We start from the raw sequence: 19,381 nt of genomic DNA, 5'->3' as shown, positions 1-19,381 counted from the left end.
GGACGGGGGCGGGGCCGCGGCGCGGCGCCCTTGGCGCGCGCCGGCAGGGGGCGCTGCCGCACAGGGGGGCCCGGCCTTGTCTGGGAGCCCACAGAGTGCTTGTCCAGGGCGGAGAGGATTCCAGAGTCCCAGAAACACAGCGTCGCAGGGCCACAAACTAGGCTGCAAAAGACCTCTGAGAACCTCGACTATGACCAAATACCGCTGTGCCAACAAGACCATGGCCCTCGGTGCCATGTCTAGTCTTCCTTAAGCACCTCCAGGGACTGTGACTCCACCACCTCCCTGGGCAGCCCCTTCCAGTAACCAGTCACTCTCTGAATGAAGAAATTCTTCCTAATATCTAACCTAAAAATCTCTTGATGCACTTTAAGACTGTGTCCCCTGGTACTTGCATTTTATCTGGTTTTTATTACTCAAAATGCTGACTCCTGCTTTGTTCATTCATGGAAATAGGATGTAAAGTCAACCCAAGGCCAGCTAATATCCTGTTGCTCTCACTTGATCCTGAGCTTTTCATCTCTTTCTGGTTTGCCAGTGCTTTCACTCATCTTACAGGTTTTGAATTAAATTCTAGCTTCTGTAGTTAGTAGAATAATTTCCATTGAGGATGGAATCAATCAATTAAATTACAGATAAATGAGGTGTACCCCATTTATTAGGTTTCTTCTTGGACTAAGCAAACTTCTTTTTCCATGCTATTGTTATCTGCAGGTGATTTGGAGTACTTGGAGGATTTCCTGTCAACCTAGCCAAGAAGTTTTCTCAAAGGAGGTAAAGAAATCCCACAGAGATTTTTTTTGCTGGACTAGCAATTTCAGAGAAAGAATTGCACTAGAAAAGAGAATAGGTAAAGAACACATCTCAACTGCAGTGAATAACTTTTTTTTAATAGACTTTTTTTACTGTATGGTTAAATTTTCTAACTTAAGAACTTTTTTCTTTTACACCTAGGAATTTCACTTGATTTATTAAATCATGCCAAAATTTCATAAGTCTCCCCCTTTCAGTTAATATTATTGTGAAAAACACTTGAAGATAGTTTGCAGTTCTAGATAACCTTTTTCTTTTTTTATTCATAAGCCAAATGTAAAAATTACCATACTCATCTGTGAAGCCTCTCAGTAAAAATGCCTGCAGACTTTTGAAAGCATCGAGTTTAATCAACCAAGACAGCTATTTTTCTTCGTTAAATTCCTTTGAGGCTTAGGCCTCAAAATTACTTTCTGAAATGGCCTTTTCCTTCTTATTATCTTGTAGTAACTAGCAACAAATCTGTTACCTAACACTGTAGCTACGGAGAGCTCACAATTCGTTGGAGATACTTTTAAATACCCCTGAATACAATTTTAACCTTATGTAACATATTACCAAGTGTTTTCCTCCTTGCTGTTTGATCCTTAATTAAAAAAACTTAAAAGTTGCCAATACAGAATCAACTTTAATCTTTGTATTTCAGGATGTTGTTAAACGTTAAGGAAGCAAGACTGAGCCTATTCAGCCCTGGAAGTATTTCCATTTTTGCTTTGATATCCCCATTTTCTTGACTGAATGCCTGAGAACATAACTGTACACATACTGTTGTTTCTGGATGCTGATGATCTTCAACAGCTGTCAAAACTATGCAAGAACTTCCAGCAGGTAATGTCATATATTGGTGCCCATATTCAAGTTCATTGTTAAGAAAGAAGGTGAGGTAGAACTTCCCTTCAGGTTGATCCAGCAGAACCATCTGCAGTTCTGCATAGCCAGATATAGGGAGCAGCACCACACACACATACCTGGGCACAGATCAGTAGTTACAGACCAAGCCCTCCATGCTGTGGACAATCTAAAGCCAAACCCCCTGTCTTGCCAGCTGGAGCCTTCCACAATTACTTTTCAATCTGTTCACAAGAGTTGGCAACTGAGATCCTGGAGGAAGAAAAAACCCAAAACACCTATACCCTAGAAGACCCAGCCCCCCTTCCCCTCCCCACAGCCTCTCCCCCCCCCCCCCCCCTCCCCCCAATGAATTTTTATGCAGAATCTTCATGTTTTATTTTAGACTATATCAACATTTTTAAAGAGAAGGGGGGAAAAAAGAATCTCCTTTTTTGCATGGTTTTGTATCTCCTGCCTTCAGCACATTCTGGGAGCCATTTATGGATCTTGCATGCACCATAAGTCTATTTGGCATTTTTTGCTTATCTTTACCCTTTTGGAGCGTGTTAGAGAATTAATTTTTTTTTTAAACAATCCAGGCTGTTAACTAGAATTGAGCAAAGAACACTGCAGTCCAATGTCTTGTGTGTTTGTGTCAATTTGAATCAAAATACTGTAATATTTATGTGACAGTATGAGCACCTGATAGTATTTATGTAATTCTAGATGGGATATGCAAATGGGGCATATTCAGGAGATCAGGTGTGGCCAAAAGAAGTGCAAATCACAAATATATCTGGAATATACTTATTTTTAATTATGCAACAATGAAGAAGTTTGGGAGAGGGATTAACTGCTAAGAGGAAACCAGCACTTGGTAAGATGACATTTTCAGTCTTCACGAACTTCAGTGAAAAGCTCAAGTGGAGGCACAGAAGACAGAGTGAATGCCTTTAAGTCACTTTGAAATTATCAGATACCATTCTGGTTTCCCACTTGTTTGAGATATTTTTTCTTTCTAATGAAACAGTTATAAATAAGTAACTAGAGAATTTCAAGTCACTCCTCTCATCATATAAGACTCTAACAGCACCACCAACTCACAAGTGATTTTCCCCTGATTTTCAACATTCCATCAGGTTTGGGGAGGGAAGTACTACTCAATTTTCTTTTTTAGGCATATTTTATTCTGATGTTCAATATTATTTTGTGCCCAATGAGTGGGTTTTGTCATGTTTGTACTTCAGGCTTTTGTTTGGTCTGTTCAGGACTAATACTGCAAATAAATGCCAGCAAAGAAACTGCCTTCAGCATGAAGAGCAATAGTGTTGGCTTAACCACAGATGGACCTCCAAAGACTCTCCAAAAACAACTTTCAACCATTTGGTTTGAAATTAAAAGAAGGAACTGAATATATTTAAAAACTGAATGTGAAATTGCCAGTACAATGTTTGGATCTGAATAAGCTTCTCTTTAAAGCTGCAACGAGCACAAATGCAGGGATTTTTTACTGAATATTTAAATTCCACATCAGTTTCCTGTAACACAGTAGCTCACAACAGATCTCCAATCTCCATTTGACAGACAGAGTGATTTCCATCTTCCTAAATGTCAATGACCTTGGAATTCAATAAGAAGCAGGGCAACAGAAATTTGGTGAAGCTATCAAGTGGGTGAAGGCTTTTTATTAAATGTAGAACATTATATTTTAAAAGCAAGAAAACAGATGGTACTGAAGTCAGCTGTGATGTAACCAGACACAATTCCCATTCCGTGGGGTGCTGTCTCTACTTTCAGCTAAGCTGAATTTGCAAAACAAAGTTACTATTGTGGCAATGAAGCTCTCACGCCACGATGAGTTTGCACAAAGGCAGGCAGCAAGCCTGCATTTATTTGATGTCATCGGGAGAAGCATAAAAGAACAAGTGAGCACAGAGCAGGTGGCAGCTCCTCCTGCCTGGCTGCCCCAGCAAGGGAAGCAAGCTCAGGCCCTGCTGCACTCCTGTGCAGGAGACATTGGAGCACGGACTTGAAAATGTATTCTGCTGCTTTAGCCACTGTACTTTGCAGCATTCCCATGAGGTACATGCTCCATTCCAGCGGGCAGTCTTCCCTGCAGATATGGCTGCACAAGCTCCCATCCCAAACCTGATTCCTGTTTCCACAGGCACAGGCTGTCCTGCTGGCACTGCCCAAGATGACCATGAGAGCAGAGAGGGGAAGCTCAGCAGTGGTGTTTTCTCTGTTGAACAGGGGTCACACTGTAGCAGAGAGCCTGCAGGCAGCACTCCCATGCACCCTGGTATTCCTGGTATTCCTGGGGCTGCCTTGCTGCTCCTGTCTCTCCTGAGCTACTTGTGGCAGGTGTAGCAAAGCTCAGATCCTGCTGGTGGTGGCTGGTACTTCCTAATGTCCCTCTCAGATGTGGGAAGAATAGGTGTCAGTACCTGCTGCATAAGAGAAGCTGTCCTAAGGGTTCCTTGAGTGGCACTTCCAAGACATCAGGCAGCTGGGGCTCCTTGGGATGCAGCTCAGCCTGCAGCTGCGTACACAGATGCTGACTACTGCACTCTCCACATCCAAATTTGAATGTCCTGAATATTCCTTCCATATGAATACCTAAGTCAAAGGACAGGCTCTCTGCCCCTCTGGGCAGGTGGACTGCATTTACAAGAACACAACAATTTGTCAAAAGGCTGCAGAAATTTCTGTCTTGACCTGAATCTCCAGCTTGATCTGATGGACACAAGTGTTTAAGCTGTGACAGTTTTTACTGAGATGAGGTTTGAATGAGGAGTCCCAAATGGAAAAATACTGCAAAATCACTGTGTTTAGTTAGTTCTCTATAATACTATTAAGAGGTGCTCACAACCAAGGAACTTGGGTGCAGGTGGAGGAGAAGCCCAAAAGCCACAAGATACCAAACTCAAGTTGTGAGAATGTACAAGACCACAGCTCCTCTGTGTCCTGCTGGTCCCTCTCACAGGTGAAACACACCCCCTGCCCCAGGCACCACAGGACATCCAAAAAGGTGGGAAATGCTTCTGAGCAGACCCTCATCTGGTGAAGATCCCAGCTCTGCCCAGCTCTCCTGCAGAATTTCCCTGACTAGTTTCCTTGGATCAAGCCAGGATTTTTCATTGAGAGGAAAGCCTTCCCTCCCAGTGCTCAGCCAGGACACCAAAACAAAATCCTTTCTCCCGCAGTCAGGATAAAATTGGCAAATGAGATAAACTTTAGATGGAGCTAAACCCAGATGATTCTCTAGCAGCAGTTAATCTTGAAATAATTTTAGTTGGCAGCTGAGTTATATAGCCTGATACTAAAATTCTTCTCAACTGTATTTTTATCTGCTTCTGAAGCATGCAAAGCAGCATAGTAGCATCTTACTTATTTTTTTCTGGAGTAATAGATGAAAAAATAGCACAGTATCACATCTCAAAATCATAGTCAAAATCTTTTTTGCATTTTTTCTATTTAATGCTTAATATCTGGTAAAATACAATAAATAATTTTCAGTTTAGGACAATTAGATGTTATGTTAATAATAAAATGTTCAGAGAGGATGTAAAAATAAATTAATATCCTATTATTTAGCTTCAGTGACAAAGCAGGTCTCAGTTCTAGACAACTGAGAAATTTTCAGCCATGAAAGATAAATGAACATATCCTGCCCTTTCACAAACACACATCTATCATTGAAACCAACAGAAGACACACACACACACACACACACACACACACACACACACACACACGCCTGCCTTAGAGGGCAGAATTTGGCCTAGATCTTACAAAATGGTAGTTTGCAATTGACATTCATGTGAGTTTAATTTTTTAACAAATAAAACTGCAGAATTTTCATGTATCTTACATTTTCCAAATCCCGTTACTGCAACTTATATGAAACATTAGCATATAAAAAGTCATCACTGTACAACCACTGTTTTTTTTGTCCAAAAGTCAGTGTCAGAACAACAAAAACCAGGTAATTAATTAAAACCAGATTTATTATTAATGTGCTGATGTTTGCATTAGTTGTCTTCTGTTTTAAGCACAAGGAATCTATTAAAACATAAAAGGCAAAAGTGGCTCAGAAAATGACAAACTCCCCAACAACATACTTGTAGCTTTACTAACACTTATCTGACACTATGGTTAATTGAAAACCAACGTAAACACCATGAGGCACAGATACCACTGGACACTCCTCACGACTGTGCAAACTGTGGGCCTCATCCTGCAAACACCACTGCCTCCAGAGCTTCGTCCCAGGGCAGGGCAGGTCCCACCGAGTCTGACTGCAACACCCTGCAGCAACCCCCACCCCTGCCATTTGCAGGAAGGGGTCCTGTGGGCCCTTATGTCATGCACCAGTATGTGTAAAGTGCCTCAGATTTCCAACTGATGCAATTTTACATTTCATTCCTTTAGACTCAAAAAGATGATATAGCTTCTGTAAAGTCTTATATAAATACTCCCTTAAAATTGTTCGAGTCTTCTATTTCAATGTAAATCTAGTAAAATACTTGAACTGCTCTTAAATTAGGCAGAGAGTACTTGAGCTGCTTTTTGTAAAAAAGCAGCAATATTCCTTTGCTGTAAGATATTTTATATATCTCCAGTCACTCTTCCCTTTATTTTACAGAAAGTAAGAGGCAGAGCTATTATTATTTTGTTGTTTCAATTGCCTGTGGAGTTCTGAAACAGCCCAATGGATTTTTTGTAATGATGCTGAATCTTAAATTCATTCCTTTTCACAAGCCTTTTCCCCCAGACTGTTTTATTCTGCTTCTTCAACCTTTTCAGAACTACCTCCGGCTGAATTATCTGCCTCACACTTTTTATCAAAAGCATCTTCAAAGGATTTCCCACTGCAGTCATAGGTTTTACTTGTAGGTCCCACATGTGTTCGGATGCGAGCTCCTGGCTGGTACAACTGCATGGCTGGACGATCCTAGAAGGAAGAAGATAATGGTTAATACTCTGAGAAACCCGTGTGGGACAGATATGTGGAATTTTGAGGATTTGAATTTTTATGAAGAAAGTAGATTTTGTGTTAAATTACTTTACATTTCACAAGAACCAGGACAAAAAATGGAATGTAATGAAAGTTGACTGGGTATTCAATATCTAGCATTCACTATCTGTTGTTCATAACACTATTCTTGGGAGCCAAACATTTTGAATAAATGAAAAATGCTGTAAAGATTAAAGATCCTGTGATACTTTTGACATAAACAAGGAGAAATACTGTAGACAATTATCAAACATGATATTTACAAGTAAAAAAAGAGAAATCTTGCTACATTCACTAACATCAACTGAGAAGAACAATAGCCTGTACATTTGCAACTCTGCAGATGAATGTCAAATATTACATAAAAGCATAAAAATCCAAGACAGACCAGAGAACAGCTCAGCAGGTAGCAGCTAGAAAATTATCCTCAACTGATCATCAATCATTACCCAATCATTACCAGAATTTAAACATGCAATGCACATTTGAATTATATATATCAAAATAAAATTGCAGTTATTGCTCCACTTCATCTTGCCTTCCATACTGGGTATGAGAGCAGGGGAATTTATGCACTGATAATAAACAAAGTACAATTTGAGCATGTGCAGGCTCTGTGAGTGACCCAATCATACACATGCTGCTCTGATCCTGAGAAAATGGAAGAAGGAGCCAGTTTACATGCAAAAGGGACCTCAAACCTGTAAATGGTGACGCTCTGTAGCTCTTCAGAGCACTCTTTATTTTTTAAATGTCATTAGTAAAACACACCAGTTAGAAACCCTGCTTAAGAAGCCTTTTCCTGGAAAGGATATTTTACTTGCACACAATGCTATGAAGCAACAAAAGCTCACCAGTACCTGAGCTTTCTGATCAGTCCTGTGTTAAGTTTAGCTAACAGACAGCAGCCTACTTAAAGACAGTGACAGGGCACTGAAATTGTCCTACATGAAACTAGACCAATTTTCAATTGCCTTCATAATGTGAAGTAATTCTGGATTTTTGTTCTTTCATTCTTTTTTCTTATTCCAAATATGCATCTCCTCTTTTTTTTTCTTTCATCTTTTTTGACCCACTTGTCTTATTTACATTCACCTTTTTTCTCCTTCTCTTTAGACCAGATGTCAAGATTCACTACTGAGCCTTACAACAAGATTATTCTAGTTAGTGCTTTGCGATGTGGTAAGAAATGCATTTAAAACACTTGTATATTCCAAACAGCTGCATAAAAGCAGATCCTCTGAAAAGCAGTGCCCATTAGAAAGTTTACAACAAAAGGTCCAAATGACTTTTCCCTACCACATCCCTGTAGCCTGCAGTTTGCATAAAAACTATCACGTTACTTACACTGAAATTTTCCCATTTTCTAATTAATTCCTATAAACTTCAGAAAAGGATTCCATCTCTGACTAAAAATTTGTGTTGCCATTGTCAGTGCTATACCTAAGTTGTAAAACTCAGCCCCTAATCTCACCTATGTGATAAGTACTCTAAAGAAAAAAGTCACCACACTGCAAAATACCTTACTGATGGTGCTTATTGTTTTAGGGAACAAATCTAGCATTTTAGTCCTAAATGTGGTCTAATCCAGAGACTCAGCAAGCTACCAGAAGCGTGATGCAAAAAAATAAAAAGCAGGCAGCTTCTTAACACTTGCCAAAAGTCCCCCAAGACCCACCATGCAGTTCCAAGGTTGGAGATCGATTTGACAGATTTCAAGAAGAGCACAGCAAGAATCAAAAAATATTTTTTCCATCTTCCCATTTCTGAACTAGCCATTTTTCTGACTGTTCTGCAGAAGAATGTAGAGCCACTGATGAGGAAAGTGGCTAATGTGTAAATGCAGATAAATCTTAGCCATCCTGCCCAGCTGACCTCTGCATAAAATAAACCCCAGAGCACACCAAGCTTTCTGTGTTTGCTCAAGATGACTTCCTTGACGTGCACAGTGAGTCCACCAGAACTTGCTACCTACACACTCCATGCAGACTCATGCTGCATGGGACCAGTTTACTCTTGTCAGCCCTAGCCCATAGTACAGATTAGTCACTTGCTTTGAAAAGAAGAGTTTCACATGCAGCATAAATTTCTATGCTAACAGTGTTTTGGTCATCTTTTGTGGAAAATCTAGGATCACGAGAGAGAGAGAGAGAATGGGGCTGACAAAGAGAGCCACATCCTGAAAAGACTCTGGCACATCCGTGAAATCAGCCAGCCTGAGAAAAACGATACCCATATCTCTGGAAGACAATAAGGGACAGCTCTACTACACACCCTGATACAGGCCCTGCTCACACTGGTTTTGCATCTGCTCTTCCCCTGACAACAGCTATGAGGATAGATTTATCCTGATGAAATGATGGCACTTTCATACTGGCAGGTACGCAATACTGAAGAATCCATACATTCATGCTCTCTGAATTAGCTATTTATTGAAGTCCTTATTGTTGCTCTACCAAGCAATGCCTGGCAAATCCATAATATAATTATTTTATAAGAGTAATGGAAGTACATTTTTAAAAGACTAACACACCACAGTTTTTAAATTTCATTACAGATCAGAAGTGTAACAATTTTTTAATACACTTACAAAATGTAAGGCTTCCAAGAATAGTATACTCAAAATGACAGGGTTGAAATGACGACAGAAAGTCTTCTATACATTGTGAATATAAATGAACCTGTAACTTTAACTTATTTTAACTGCTATTGTCATTTGACAACAACCCAGAAAAAATCTGGGTTTTACTGAAAATGAGATAAAGAATTATTTTGAAAAAGATATTCAAAGAAAAAGAGATAAAGTCTCTTTATGCTGAATTTGCAGAAGCTAAAACCTGTGATCTTGAACCATATTTAGCTAATGAAAGATTATCCTAAATGAATAAAAGAACCTTATTTCTTATGCGCTCCTTTTTGGATGCCATGTCATCACACTTGTCCTCTTTACCCAGTTTGTCTACTGCCTCCACAGTGAAGCTGTAGTTGTAGTTCCCTTTCTTTCCTTTGTCTTGGTTGTATCCTTTCCCCCATTTCAGCTCTTCTTCACTCCTCCTCATAAACTTGTCAAACTCATAGTGAGTTCTATGCTTTCTGCCATCATCCAATCGATACCTTTGTCTTTCAGGTTCTTTTTCTCGAAATCTTCTCTCCAAATCTCTTTGCTCTTTGTCACTATCATTTTGTGACCTATGAGTATGTATAAAAAGAAAGAAAATCCAAGCAATTAACAGTAAAATGGAGCAGATACAAAAAAGATACAAGTTGAACCCTTCCTTTGACTTCAGTAGTGTGTAGGTAAGCCATATGGCAAGGTTTTCTTCTCATTACGAAGGGTTTATGTGCTGAATGTGTCACCCATGCATGTCCAGCCATTGACCATGCATTCAGTTCAGAATAGCAGACAAAGCTTTACCAAGATTTTGTGTGACTGTTGTGGAAGACCCATTCTTCACCTTCCATCCCTCTCTGAAATCCTATCAATAGTTCCCCACATTAACACAAGCTGCATTATTAGATCTTGTAGCCTGGTGTTGAGATGAGTCATGCAAGTAAGTATTCCCTGAAACAGGAACATTCAGGATCTGAAGGGACTGTGCAGGTATCATCTATCAATTTTATGTCTCTGTATAACAAAAATTATTTACTGACATCATAACTTGCAGAAGACATTTGTGAAAATAAATTCTTACGTTCCAGGATTTTGTTTATTGTGTCTCAAAGTAATCTAGCCTGCCTTTGCATATTTTATTTTGGCAAAGACCACTACTTTACCACAACCTGATACTTAATTTCTGCTATGCTGTAAATGGTTTATATTATAAAGACTATTGGCAATATTTTGCTGCCTGCCTGATAAAATACTCAGCTCTCTTATTCACTTCATTGTTCCAGTTCAGTAAATAGGTGTTTCTCTCATATGGCCAAACTGCAAATAATGAAGAAAGATTACAAAATATATTGAACTTCGAAAGGAACAAATACAGGCAGGGTGTTTTTTATTACATATGTATAAATACTTAAAATTGAAACAGCAAGTTACTTTTGACAGTCTCCTCATATTCTGGGAAACTGCAGATAGAATCAGAGAGGATGGAGACTTTTTAATGGTGTAGTGATCAAATAGTGATATGATTCTCATTTAGAATTATTTCATACAAATAAAAGTGTATCTATATATATAACTTTTTTTTTCATACAAAATGGGAAAATTGTTAATATCTGTTATGAACTTGGGTATTAGTGGGGCTGCCAAAGAGGCCCCATCTCAGGAAGAGCTGAAAGTCAGAGCAGAACTTGAATAAGACGTAAGTTATTTAGCATTTTGCCAGACTAAAGTTGTGTCAGCACAACACATTCACCAAGTGGAAGCAACATCCCAGCTGTCACAGACACCTGAACCAACCACAATTACACAGATCCTGTACCTGTAGCATGGATACATCTATATAAAATACTATGTTATCTCCCAAGGAGTATGTGGCTGTAAGTTGCTTGGATCATGCAGGGATCATGTTTAATATGCTATTCCAGAACCTAATTCCAAGTCCTAGCAAGGCTTGGGGCATGACCTTCCAAAGAGCCAAGAAGACTCCCTCAATTTGTTGCTGTAGTATTGCCTGGTACTTGTCTCTTCCCTTGTCTGCTACTGCTGCGGAGGAAGTGCTGTGTCTGAAGGCAGGCAGGTGACAGGGATACAAACTCCTGTTCAAAGAGTGGTTAAAGTAGATTCCTAAGATTCTGCCACAGTGAACAGGCAGACAAGAGTGCAAATGGCAGGGTAAGCAATTTCAGTGTATAAGTAGAAGACAAAGTTACACAGTCAGAGAAACCAGAAATGAATGGAAGTAAAGGGAATGGGAGCACACTTCTCTTTGGTATAGTTTCAAACCTGCATTTGACCAGGTAACTTACGCACCTACTGAGATTTTGATTTGTGGTAGAAAGCTACTGCTACCAAACCTTTGACATAGTTTCAAACAGGCAATTCAGTCTCCTGCAGGTAGACTTTGCAGCTCCAGCTAATTACCCATTTCTGAGTCAGTGACAAAGTAGTTTCAACTTTAAATCTCAATCCAGCTGAAATAGCTCATAGCTTGCTATCTCTACCAACCAAAAATCAAGATGAAATCAGCACATGGAAACACAAGGTAATGCTTACTGTACTGTTTGCAGCCAAATGGATTCTGTTTTACATGAGCAGAATCTACAATAATACCTTATTAAACTTACAGGATCAATAGCAAACAATGTTACATGGCAGCACCAAAAGTTTAATCCATAGAAAGCCAGGGAAGCAGTGGGTTCAGCATCCCCAGAAGTATTTAAAAGACATGTAGACATGGCAATTAAGGACATAGTTTATAAGGGCAGTTTGGCAGTGCTGGGTTAGGACTCGATGATCTTAAAGGTCCATTCCAACCTGAAAGATTCTATGAGTAGCAAACAACTGATTTTGCCCCTGCAAGTGTTTCTGTTGAGCCTGTTCTGTTTCCTTTCTTGAAGACATCAACAAAGAAGTTGCTGAATATTTTCAGTTTCAATGGGACATGGAAGTTTTCAGGAACATTCAGAACATACATATTTTTCTTAGTTATTTATCTTACATATCTTAGGAGTAAATCCTGCTAGTGATGAGACTTACATGCCAAAGGACAAGAAAGAGAAACAACTGCTGAAAACACTTCTAAGATGAGTCATTTCTAGGCTACAGCAGTAATAGAACTGAGCTATGCCTCTTGCTCCTACCACTGCAAATGTAACACAAAAAAGGTAGTGGCAGACAGAGACAGCCTACTGCATGTATCTATCATAAGGCTTTTACTCATTTTTTTTGCCATTGTCCCACTTACCTAATACATTTTTATGTTTATTGCAGCCAGCCCATGTGTGAAGGAAAAGTATGGCAATTTAGTCTTTGACATGAGTAATGGAAGGAGAGCCTTACTCGAGCTTTTGATGGAGAACAGGTAAAACAACAACAAAATTACTTGGATGACTTGAATTTTCATGCAGAAATCCTTTAAATCTGGGATTTCATAGCATTTCACTAATAACAAATTGCATCCACTAATATTGCCACCAGGTTTGTAAATTGTTACGAAACACCTTCTACCAAAACAACCGGAAGAGATTTACTCACACACAGAATGAAATTGGTTCTTTGGTGACAGAATATCTCATCAAAACACCACTTACATTTAAGCCTTGCAATGAAAGCATTTAACATCTAAATTAAAGACTAAAAGATAAATTTTACTTACTTTTCCTTAAGTTCTTTTAGTGAACTCTCCAAAGATTTGCATTTTATACTCCCAGATCCAGGTGACTTATCCCATTTGTTTTCCTCAGTGTCAGCTTCTTCACCTTTTTCTTTGTGCTTTTCACTGGCCAGTTCATCTCCTTTTTCAGGCTTCTTGAGAAGCTAAGAGATATTTGTTTATATTATGATGCAAAATTATTCTCCTCTATTGTACAGACATTTTAACAAGTACTAAATATATCAGTAACCTGCTAAGATTGGAGATACTTTATTTACATGCTAGGAATGTATTTTACAAAGTATGAAATGCAAAGTAATTTTAAAAGGGTGGTTTACATTTGTTAAGGAGTGACAGTCATTAACAGGCATTCAACTGTACACTTTCAAATATGTTGAAAATACTGAAGAAAGCACTTACCTATTCTTCTGCAAGCACTTACCTACTCTTCTCTCCTGAGTTTTAAATATAAAGACATTATTATGGTCTATGGTTTCTTAGAAATCATGTAACAGAGCTCAATGTCATTGCCCATAAAATAAGAAGCAGAACCGCTACAATACTACAAAGAGAGCAGGATTAATACTTTACTCCTTGAAATATTATATATAAAATGGGTGTCACATGAATCACTTAGGATAGACATGGCATGTAGAAGTAGGTGCTTAGTAAATCCTGACACAAATACAGATGAGGAAAAATGTGATATTAGCAGAAGAGAAGTCATTACATTTTCACCTTGAAGATTAGAATTTTCAAGAAGTCTGCTCCTTTCATAGCAACCTACACAGGGTTTCAGCAGTGTACAGTATTACAGGCATAATCTTCATAAAAGGACCAACTGTCTCAAATTATTACCCTAACATATGAATTCTAGGAAGAACATTTCAGTCTCCATTCCAGCATTTCATTTCTGAAATGAGCACAGGTTATTCTTTTTCAATATTTAAAACTTCTATAATGTTTCTCTCATGTAGCATTTTCATTTTCTTTCAGAGACAGAAATAGCTTTCAGGGTCATATCACCACAGATATGTCATAAATACTAGGGCTTTTTGGGCAAGCAATTTTAGGTATTATGTTTTAAAGATTAAGTCCCTTTTCTTATGAACTTCTAGAGTATTTTTTTATGCCCAAATATAAAAAACATGTAATTCAGCTTTAGAATTTACTATTTTTATACTTTAAGGTGAAGGAAACTATTTTTCAAGAAGAAATGAGGAATGATGTCCACAATTCTGTGTCTTCTCACCACCACTAAATCTGAGTCAAGTTTGTGTGTTCTTGCTTTATGCTACAGATTCTTATACCAAATTCCCTCTTCAAAACAGCCTATAAAGCCTTTCCAGTAACAGGAAATTTTGTTTAGATGAACAGTTTTATCTATGTCATAAGATGGTTTTATGTGGTCTGACTTCATAGCACAAGATACACCCTCCTAAGTGATGTCATTAAAATACGTTCAGATTGTTGAAAGGCAGTGCAACCTGAAATCAGCAAGACTTTGCTATAATTTGGATAAAGCATGCAACTAAAATACATCAGTTCTGAGCATAAATGTAAATATGTATTTCTGCACAATGGCCAAATGAAGATTTGCATTATAGAAAGTGTTTCACAGAAACACAGAATCACAGAATGTTCTGAGTTAGAAGAGACCCATAAGGATCATTAAGTCCAGCTCTTAAGTGAATGGACCATATGGGGATCAAACCCACAATAATCTTCCAACAGGCTGGCACAGAACAATTTGGTTCTGTCAGATAATGCTAGCATGCAATGCAGCAGAGTTGTATGAAGATATCTGAGCTCCTTGCTGTAATTGCACCAGGACATCACAGTAAGGTAAGGCCATCAGTCACACTTTCAAACAACACTTGGTCAAAGCCCTACACAGCTCTCCCTTCCAGTCAAAACTGATTTAGTGTCTCCACACTGTGTTGCTGTACACTAAATAAATATTGAGATACCAAAGAACTTCTGGATAACTTCAAAAGAAGAATAATTTTTTTTTCATTGATCTCAGTTACCTTGATCCTTATTTCTTTTTCAGAAATCTTCTTTTGCTTCTCCACTTCTTTTCTTTTACGTCTTTCTTCTTCTCTGCGCTTCCTTTTCTCTTCCTCCCGCAAACGCTTCTTCTCCAATTCTCTCCGCCTTCGTTCTTCTCTTTTCTCTTCTCGTATTCTCTGAAGAGTTCAATAATGATTAATTGTAAATTGTCCAACAGAAAACCATATGAAACATAAATGTGGAACTTCAGGCAAAAGTCTGAACGTACCTGCTTTTCTAATTTTCTATTTTTAATATATTCCAAAAGGGGTGTTGTTCTTCTAGCTAAAACACAAAAAATTTGTGATATAGTGTTCAACTCCTAAAATGTACTCATTTTTTTACTTTAGTATTAACCCCCTTTTTCTAGCTTTATCTGAAAGGGAGTTAATCATTGATAAACCTATTTGCTTCATGTATTTTTGAAGGCATTCCCATCACTCTGCTTTAGAAACACTTCATTGCTTTTTTGCTATTAGCATTAGAAGCAACAGAAGGACATTGCACGATTACTTGATGTTTAATTAAAGATCATATCCTCTCAGATCAAGAGAATGGCTTTTCTCTCTTGCTCATTGAATGGTTATTTCACAAAAAAAATAAAGAAATGTGCTCATAATCCTACTTTTTACTTTTGTACATGAAAACCTAGCTATATTGTTTTTCATATACAGCCCACATTACTGTAATCTCACATAGCACTTTTCAATCCCAGTTTTCAAAGTACATCATGAAGGAAGCATTTTCAATCTCATGTAACATTTTCATTTACCTGACATTTAGTGAATACTAATACCTTTCCATGGGAAAACAGGAGGAATAAGAGATAAGCAGTTTGTCCCAGGTTATGCAGCAAAGTTATCAGCAGATCTTATAAAAAACTCTGGCTTCCCAAACTGCTGATTAAAGGTCTCATCTACTGGATCACACAGCCATTCTTCTATTACAGAGCTGTCTCCATGCTCTGAAATCAAGTCACCTGCTTGAACCATCCCCAAATTCTACAAAAACTTGGAGAACACCATCAAATTCTTTAACATGTTCCTTATCAAATTCTTTATTCATGACTGTCAGTATTGAACTCAGACTTCAATTCAGCCTATACTTACAGGTGTGAGTAGTTACAACAAATTGTCAGTTTTAGATGTCCCAGAATAGAAAATGTTTACTACTTGAAATTGCTTTCCAGTTATGTATTGGGATTCACCCACAAATCATAGAAAAAATTTCCCTATTGAAATGCATGACAAAATTTGAAAGAAAAAAAAGAACTGAATTTAAAAAAAAATCCACAAATTTTAAATGTCATGCCCAAAAATCTAGACACAATTCATATCCCCAAAACATTTACATCTTTTTGCATTGAAAGTCAGATTATGCTGGGGGCAACCCATTCATTAATAACAAAACTTTATTACACAGTTACAAATAGGATGGCTGATAGGATTCACTGTTTCTTTTTAGCAAATATCAGTGGTAGGAATCAACAACCAATGAAGCTTGCTTTGATATTTTCTTCCTTCTATCCCTAGATTTTCCATGCCTCCCCATCCTCCCCACCTGGCCATCATTTTTGACAAATTTTAGGTCCTCAGAGCCCCCTTCCAGTCCCTCTGATGTGAGTTTTGCCTCTCTGTCCTCCTCTCTAAGTTCCCCTGCCTGAGCAGTGGCTGTCTCTGGGCACCTTTACGTGCTGAAAGAGATCACAAATTGTAACTAGAAGGTCTGGGGAAAAGATAAGCTGCACTGAGAGTTCAGAACCTAGTCATGACTAAGACTATAGTGCAAGAGGTTTAATGAGAAATTATAACTTGAAGTTCAAGGGAGAGAGGCAGACTGATGAATACCAGCAAAAGAGGGAGAAAAAAACAGTGTTATCAAACTTGAATCTTACCCATCTTCTTTATGGGCCTTACTACAAATACAAACCTAAGAGCATTTTCTTAAAATGTTTAAGAATCTTTAAAAGAAAATAAATTACTAAATGAAGAGCTGTGTCAGCAAAACTTTACATTTCATCTTGCTGTCTACACACAAACCAGAAAAAACAGCTTATCTCTTTCATATGTCTCTGTCACACAGAAACTGATCAGCCAATGCATCCGGCATGATGCATAAAACATGTTGGTTTGCAGCAACTTTACATGGAGAAATGCTGAGCATGTAAGGCTCAATTCTGCCAGCAAAGTCTTGGGCACATCCTTCATTGACATCAGTAGGAGTAACACCTTTGAAACCGGACACACAGCTAAACCCTTACATAATTTTGCTATAAACATGCTACCTGCTGAAGAAATCTTTGGTTTTGTATTGATAGCAATGGGTACAGCTTTGAATGACAGGATAAATAAAGCAACTATTTTGCTTTCCTCTGATTTAACAGAATGAAACACTCAAAGTCTTAATGTAAAGCTGCCTTCAGTTAATATTGTTATTCAGAAATCTGCAACTCTCAAGATTAATCATCTTCACGTATAGAATATTTTTAAGTTAATAAATCTTCTTGAAATTGTAAGCTATTTGTAAATTGCAATCTTATTAAATTTTTTTTTACTGTCTTTACTGTCAGATACCATGGAAGATTTGGGGTAAATAAAAATTATTGGGTGACTTCCCCATCTAAAACAGCAACAAACAAGTTTTATTAATAACAAAATTATTGAAATGTCCATTTCCATTTCCTCTAAATTATTAGTTACAAATCTCTCCAGTCAACTCTAAAACAGCAGTAACAAGTGACAGGAAAGGGGAAATAGCCTCAAGATGCAACTGAACAGGTTTATATTGAATACTAAGAAAAATTTCTGCACAAAAGACTGTCAAGCACTGGAACTGGCTGCCCAGGGAAATGGTGGAGTCGCTGTCCCTGGAGGTATTTAAAAGACATGTAGTCGTAGCATCTGGGGGCATGGTTTAGAGGTGGACTTGGCACTGCTGGAGTTAATGGTTAGAGCTAATGGTTGTACTTGATGTCCTTGAACAGCAAGTTTCCAACCTAAATGGTTCTGCGATTCTAATCAAAAGAGGTGGCCAGTTTTTCACTGTAAAGAAATTAACAGCAAAGGTCAATTTTTTTTTCCTACTCAAATGTCACACCTAGGGAAACACTAAATGTTCTGCATGTTACCACTTGAAGATACATCAAAATTCTATGTCATCCTGAAAACCGCATACTAGCACTGAAGATTTCAGTGCTCACCTTATTTAAAATTCCCCCCAGGACTGTGGAAGTCATGCTTCATGCATACAGAAAACAAGGTGTTGCCTTACTTTCAGAGCTTTTCCAGAATCTTGACCATGAGAACAGAGAGAGATCATTTCATGTTTCTTAATAAAAACAGCTAATATCACGGATCAGTGGTTAAATATTCAGCTCTTTTGTATTTTAAAAATAAATCTTCCATCTACTAATACATCTGAAAGTATTCAGAATTACTAAGGGCCTATTTCTGTAGCCAGTGCGTGTACATGCAAAAGTTCAAGTGAAGCCAAGTGATTTCATGCATAGAGACTTAGATTTACTGCTACTACTTGCCTTGAAAGCAAATATTTAACTGTGGTAATATAAATCTGTTAGACTGAACAGGTCAGCTCTTGCAGGCAATATCATAAAAACATAAAAGTAAGATATTGAATATTCTCAATAATAAGAAAAATCAAGAAAACAGACCAATGAGTTCCCTTGTTTTGGCCTCAATCTCTCCCAAAAGAATCTCAGGATTGGCACAGATCTTCTCTTCATCAGCACAATAATTGTCTAAAAATTTCCTATATTCTGGATCTGTAAAGAAAAAATTTTGAATTAGGTTAACACTTTGCAATGCATAACAGAAATTTTCCACTTTGATGTCAAGAAAAGATGTTTACCATCTTCAATGCTCCCAGCTTTGGCATCTTTCTTCTTCAGCTTTTTTTTTGAAATCTTCTGGAATGGAGCAAACTCAACCACTGCAGGATATTCCAAACCTTAAAAGAAATCAATCCTTAATTTTTTGAGGGGGAGAAACATTCCCTATCTTCAAGATTTTCAAAACTCTTGAACACATGTTGGGAAGTCTTATATGAAAACAAAACTAAATGTTTCTACAATTCACTCCTAAACTTCAAATTAAAAGTTACGTGTAGAGGTATTTAAAAAAAAAATAAAATTATCTTTTATTTGGATATGCTGATAAGACTGTGAAAACGAGGATGACTACTGTTGCAAAATAATTCTTGCATTATTATTTATAGTTCCCTTTTAATTATTCACAGACATTGATTAGAAAAATATATCACCAAATCTCAATCTGACAAGTGATTAAGTACTATCGGGAAATTAATCTGAAACTGTTGAGTTGCTTTTCTAAGGTTTTGTTGCCTAAAAAATAAATAAATGTCAGGTAATATGCTGTAAAACAACAAA

At 37.8% G+C, this 19,381-nt stretch overlaps 1 protein-coding gene and 1 long non-coding RNA gene across 6 annotated transcripts in view; one reads left to right on the top strand and one right to left on the bottom strand.

Annotated features, from left to right (window-relative positions):
• The first annotated feature begins 21 nt into the window (after positions 1-21).
• On the top strand, positions 22-6,855 carry LOC147654027 (uncharacterized). Its single transcript, XR_015284276.1, has 4 exons — positions 22-387; positions 715-850; positions 1,460-1,641; positions 2,913-6,855. It is a non-coding gene; the product is annotated as an uncharacterized LOC147654027 (long non-coding RNA).
• The window catches only part of UPF3A (UPF3A regulator of nonsense mediated mRNA decay), a 26,116-nt gene continuing 12,371 nt past the window's right edge, over positions 5,637-19,381 (bottom strand). For 2 of the 5 annotated variants that reach the window (XM_086880280.1, XM_086880279.1), the window contains 7 exons: positions 18,844-18,942; positions 18,647-18,757; positions 15,206-15,261; positions 14,955-15,113; positions 12,928-13,088; positions 9,559-9,853; positions 5,637-6,601 (listed from right to left, as the gene is read on the bottom strand). In XM_086880280.1, the coding sequence (XP_086736406.1) occupies positions 6,428-6,601; positions 9,559-9,853; positions 12,928-13,088; positions 14,955-15,113; positions 15,206-15,261; positions 18,647-18,757; positions 18,844-18,942 (1,055 nt within the window). In that variant the 3' untranslated portion in view covers positions 5,637-6,427. The remainder of the gene's footprint in view (positions 6,602-9,558; positions 9,854-12,927; positions 13,089-14,954; positions 15,114-15,205; positions 15,262-18,646; positions 18,758-18,843; positions 18,943-19,381) is intronic. The other 3 variants (XM_086880284.1, XM_086880281.1, XM_086880282.1) reach the window with 2 other exon arrangements.

Source organism: Cyanistes caeruleus, chromosome 3 (genome assembly GCF_971803275.1).
Source record: "Cyanistes caeruleus chromosome 3, bCyaCae1.hap1.1, whole genome shotgun sequence".
NCBI lineage: Eukaryota > Metazoa > Chordata > Aves > Passeriformes > Paridae > Cyanistes > Cyanistes caeruleus.
Note: the sequence above shows the minus strand (reverse complement) of the source record. Positions and strands in the feature narration are given on the sequence as shown.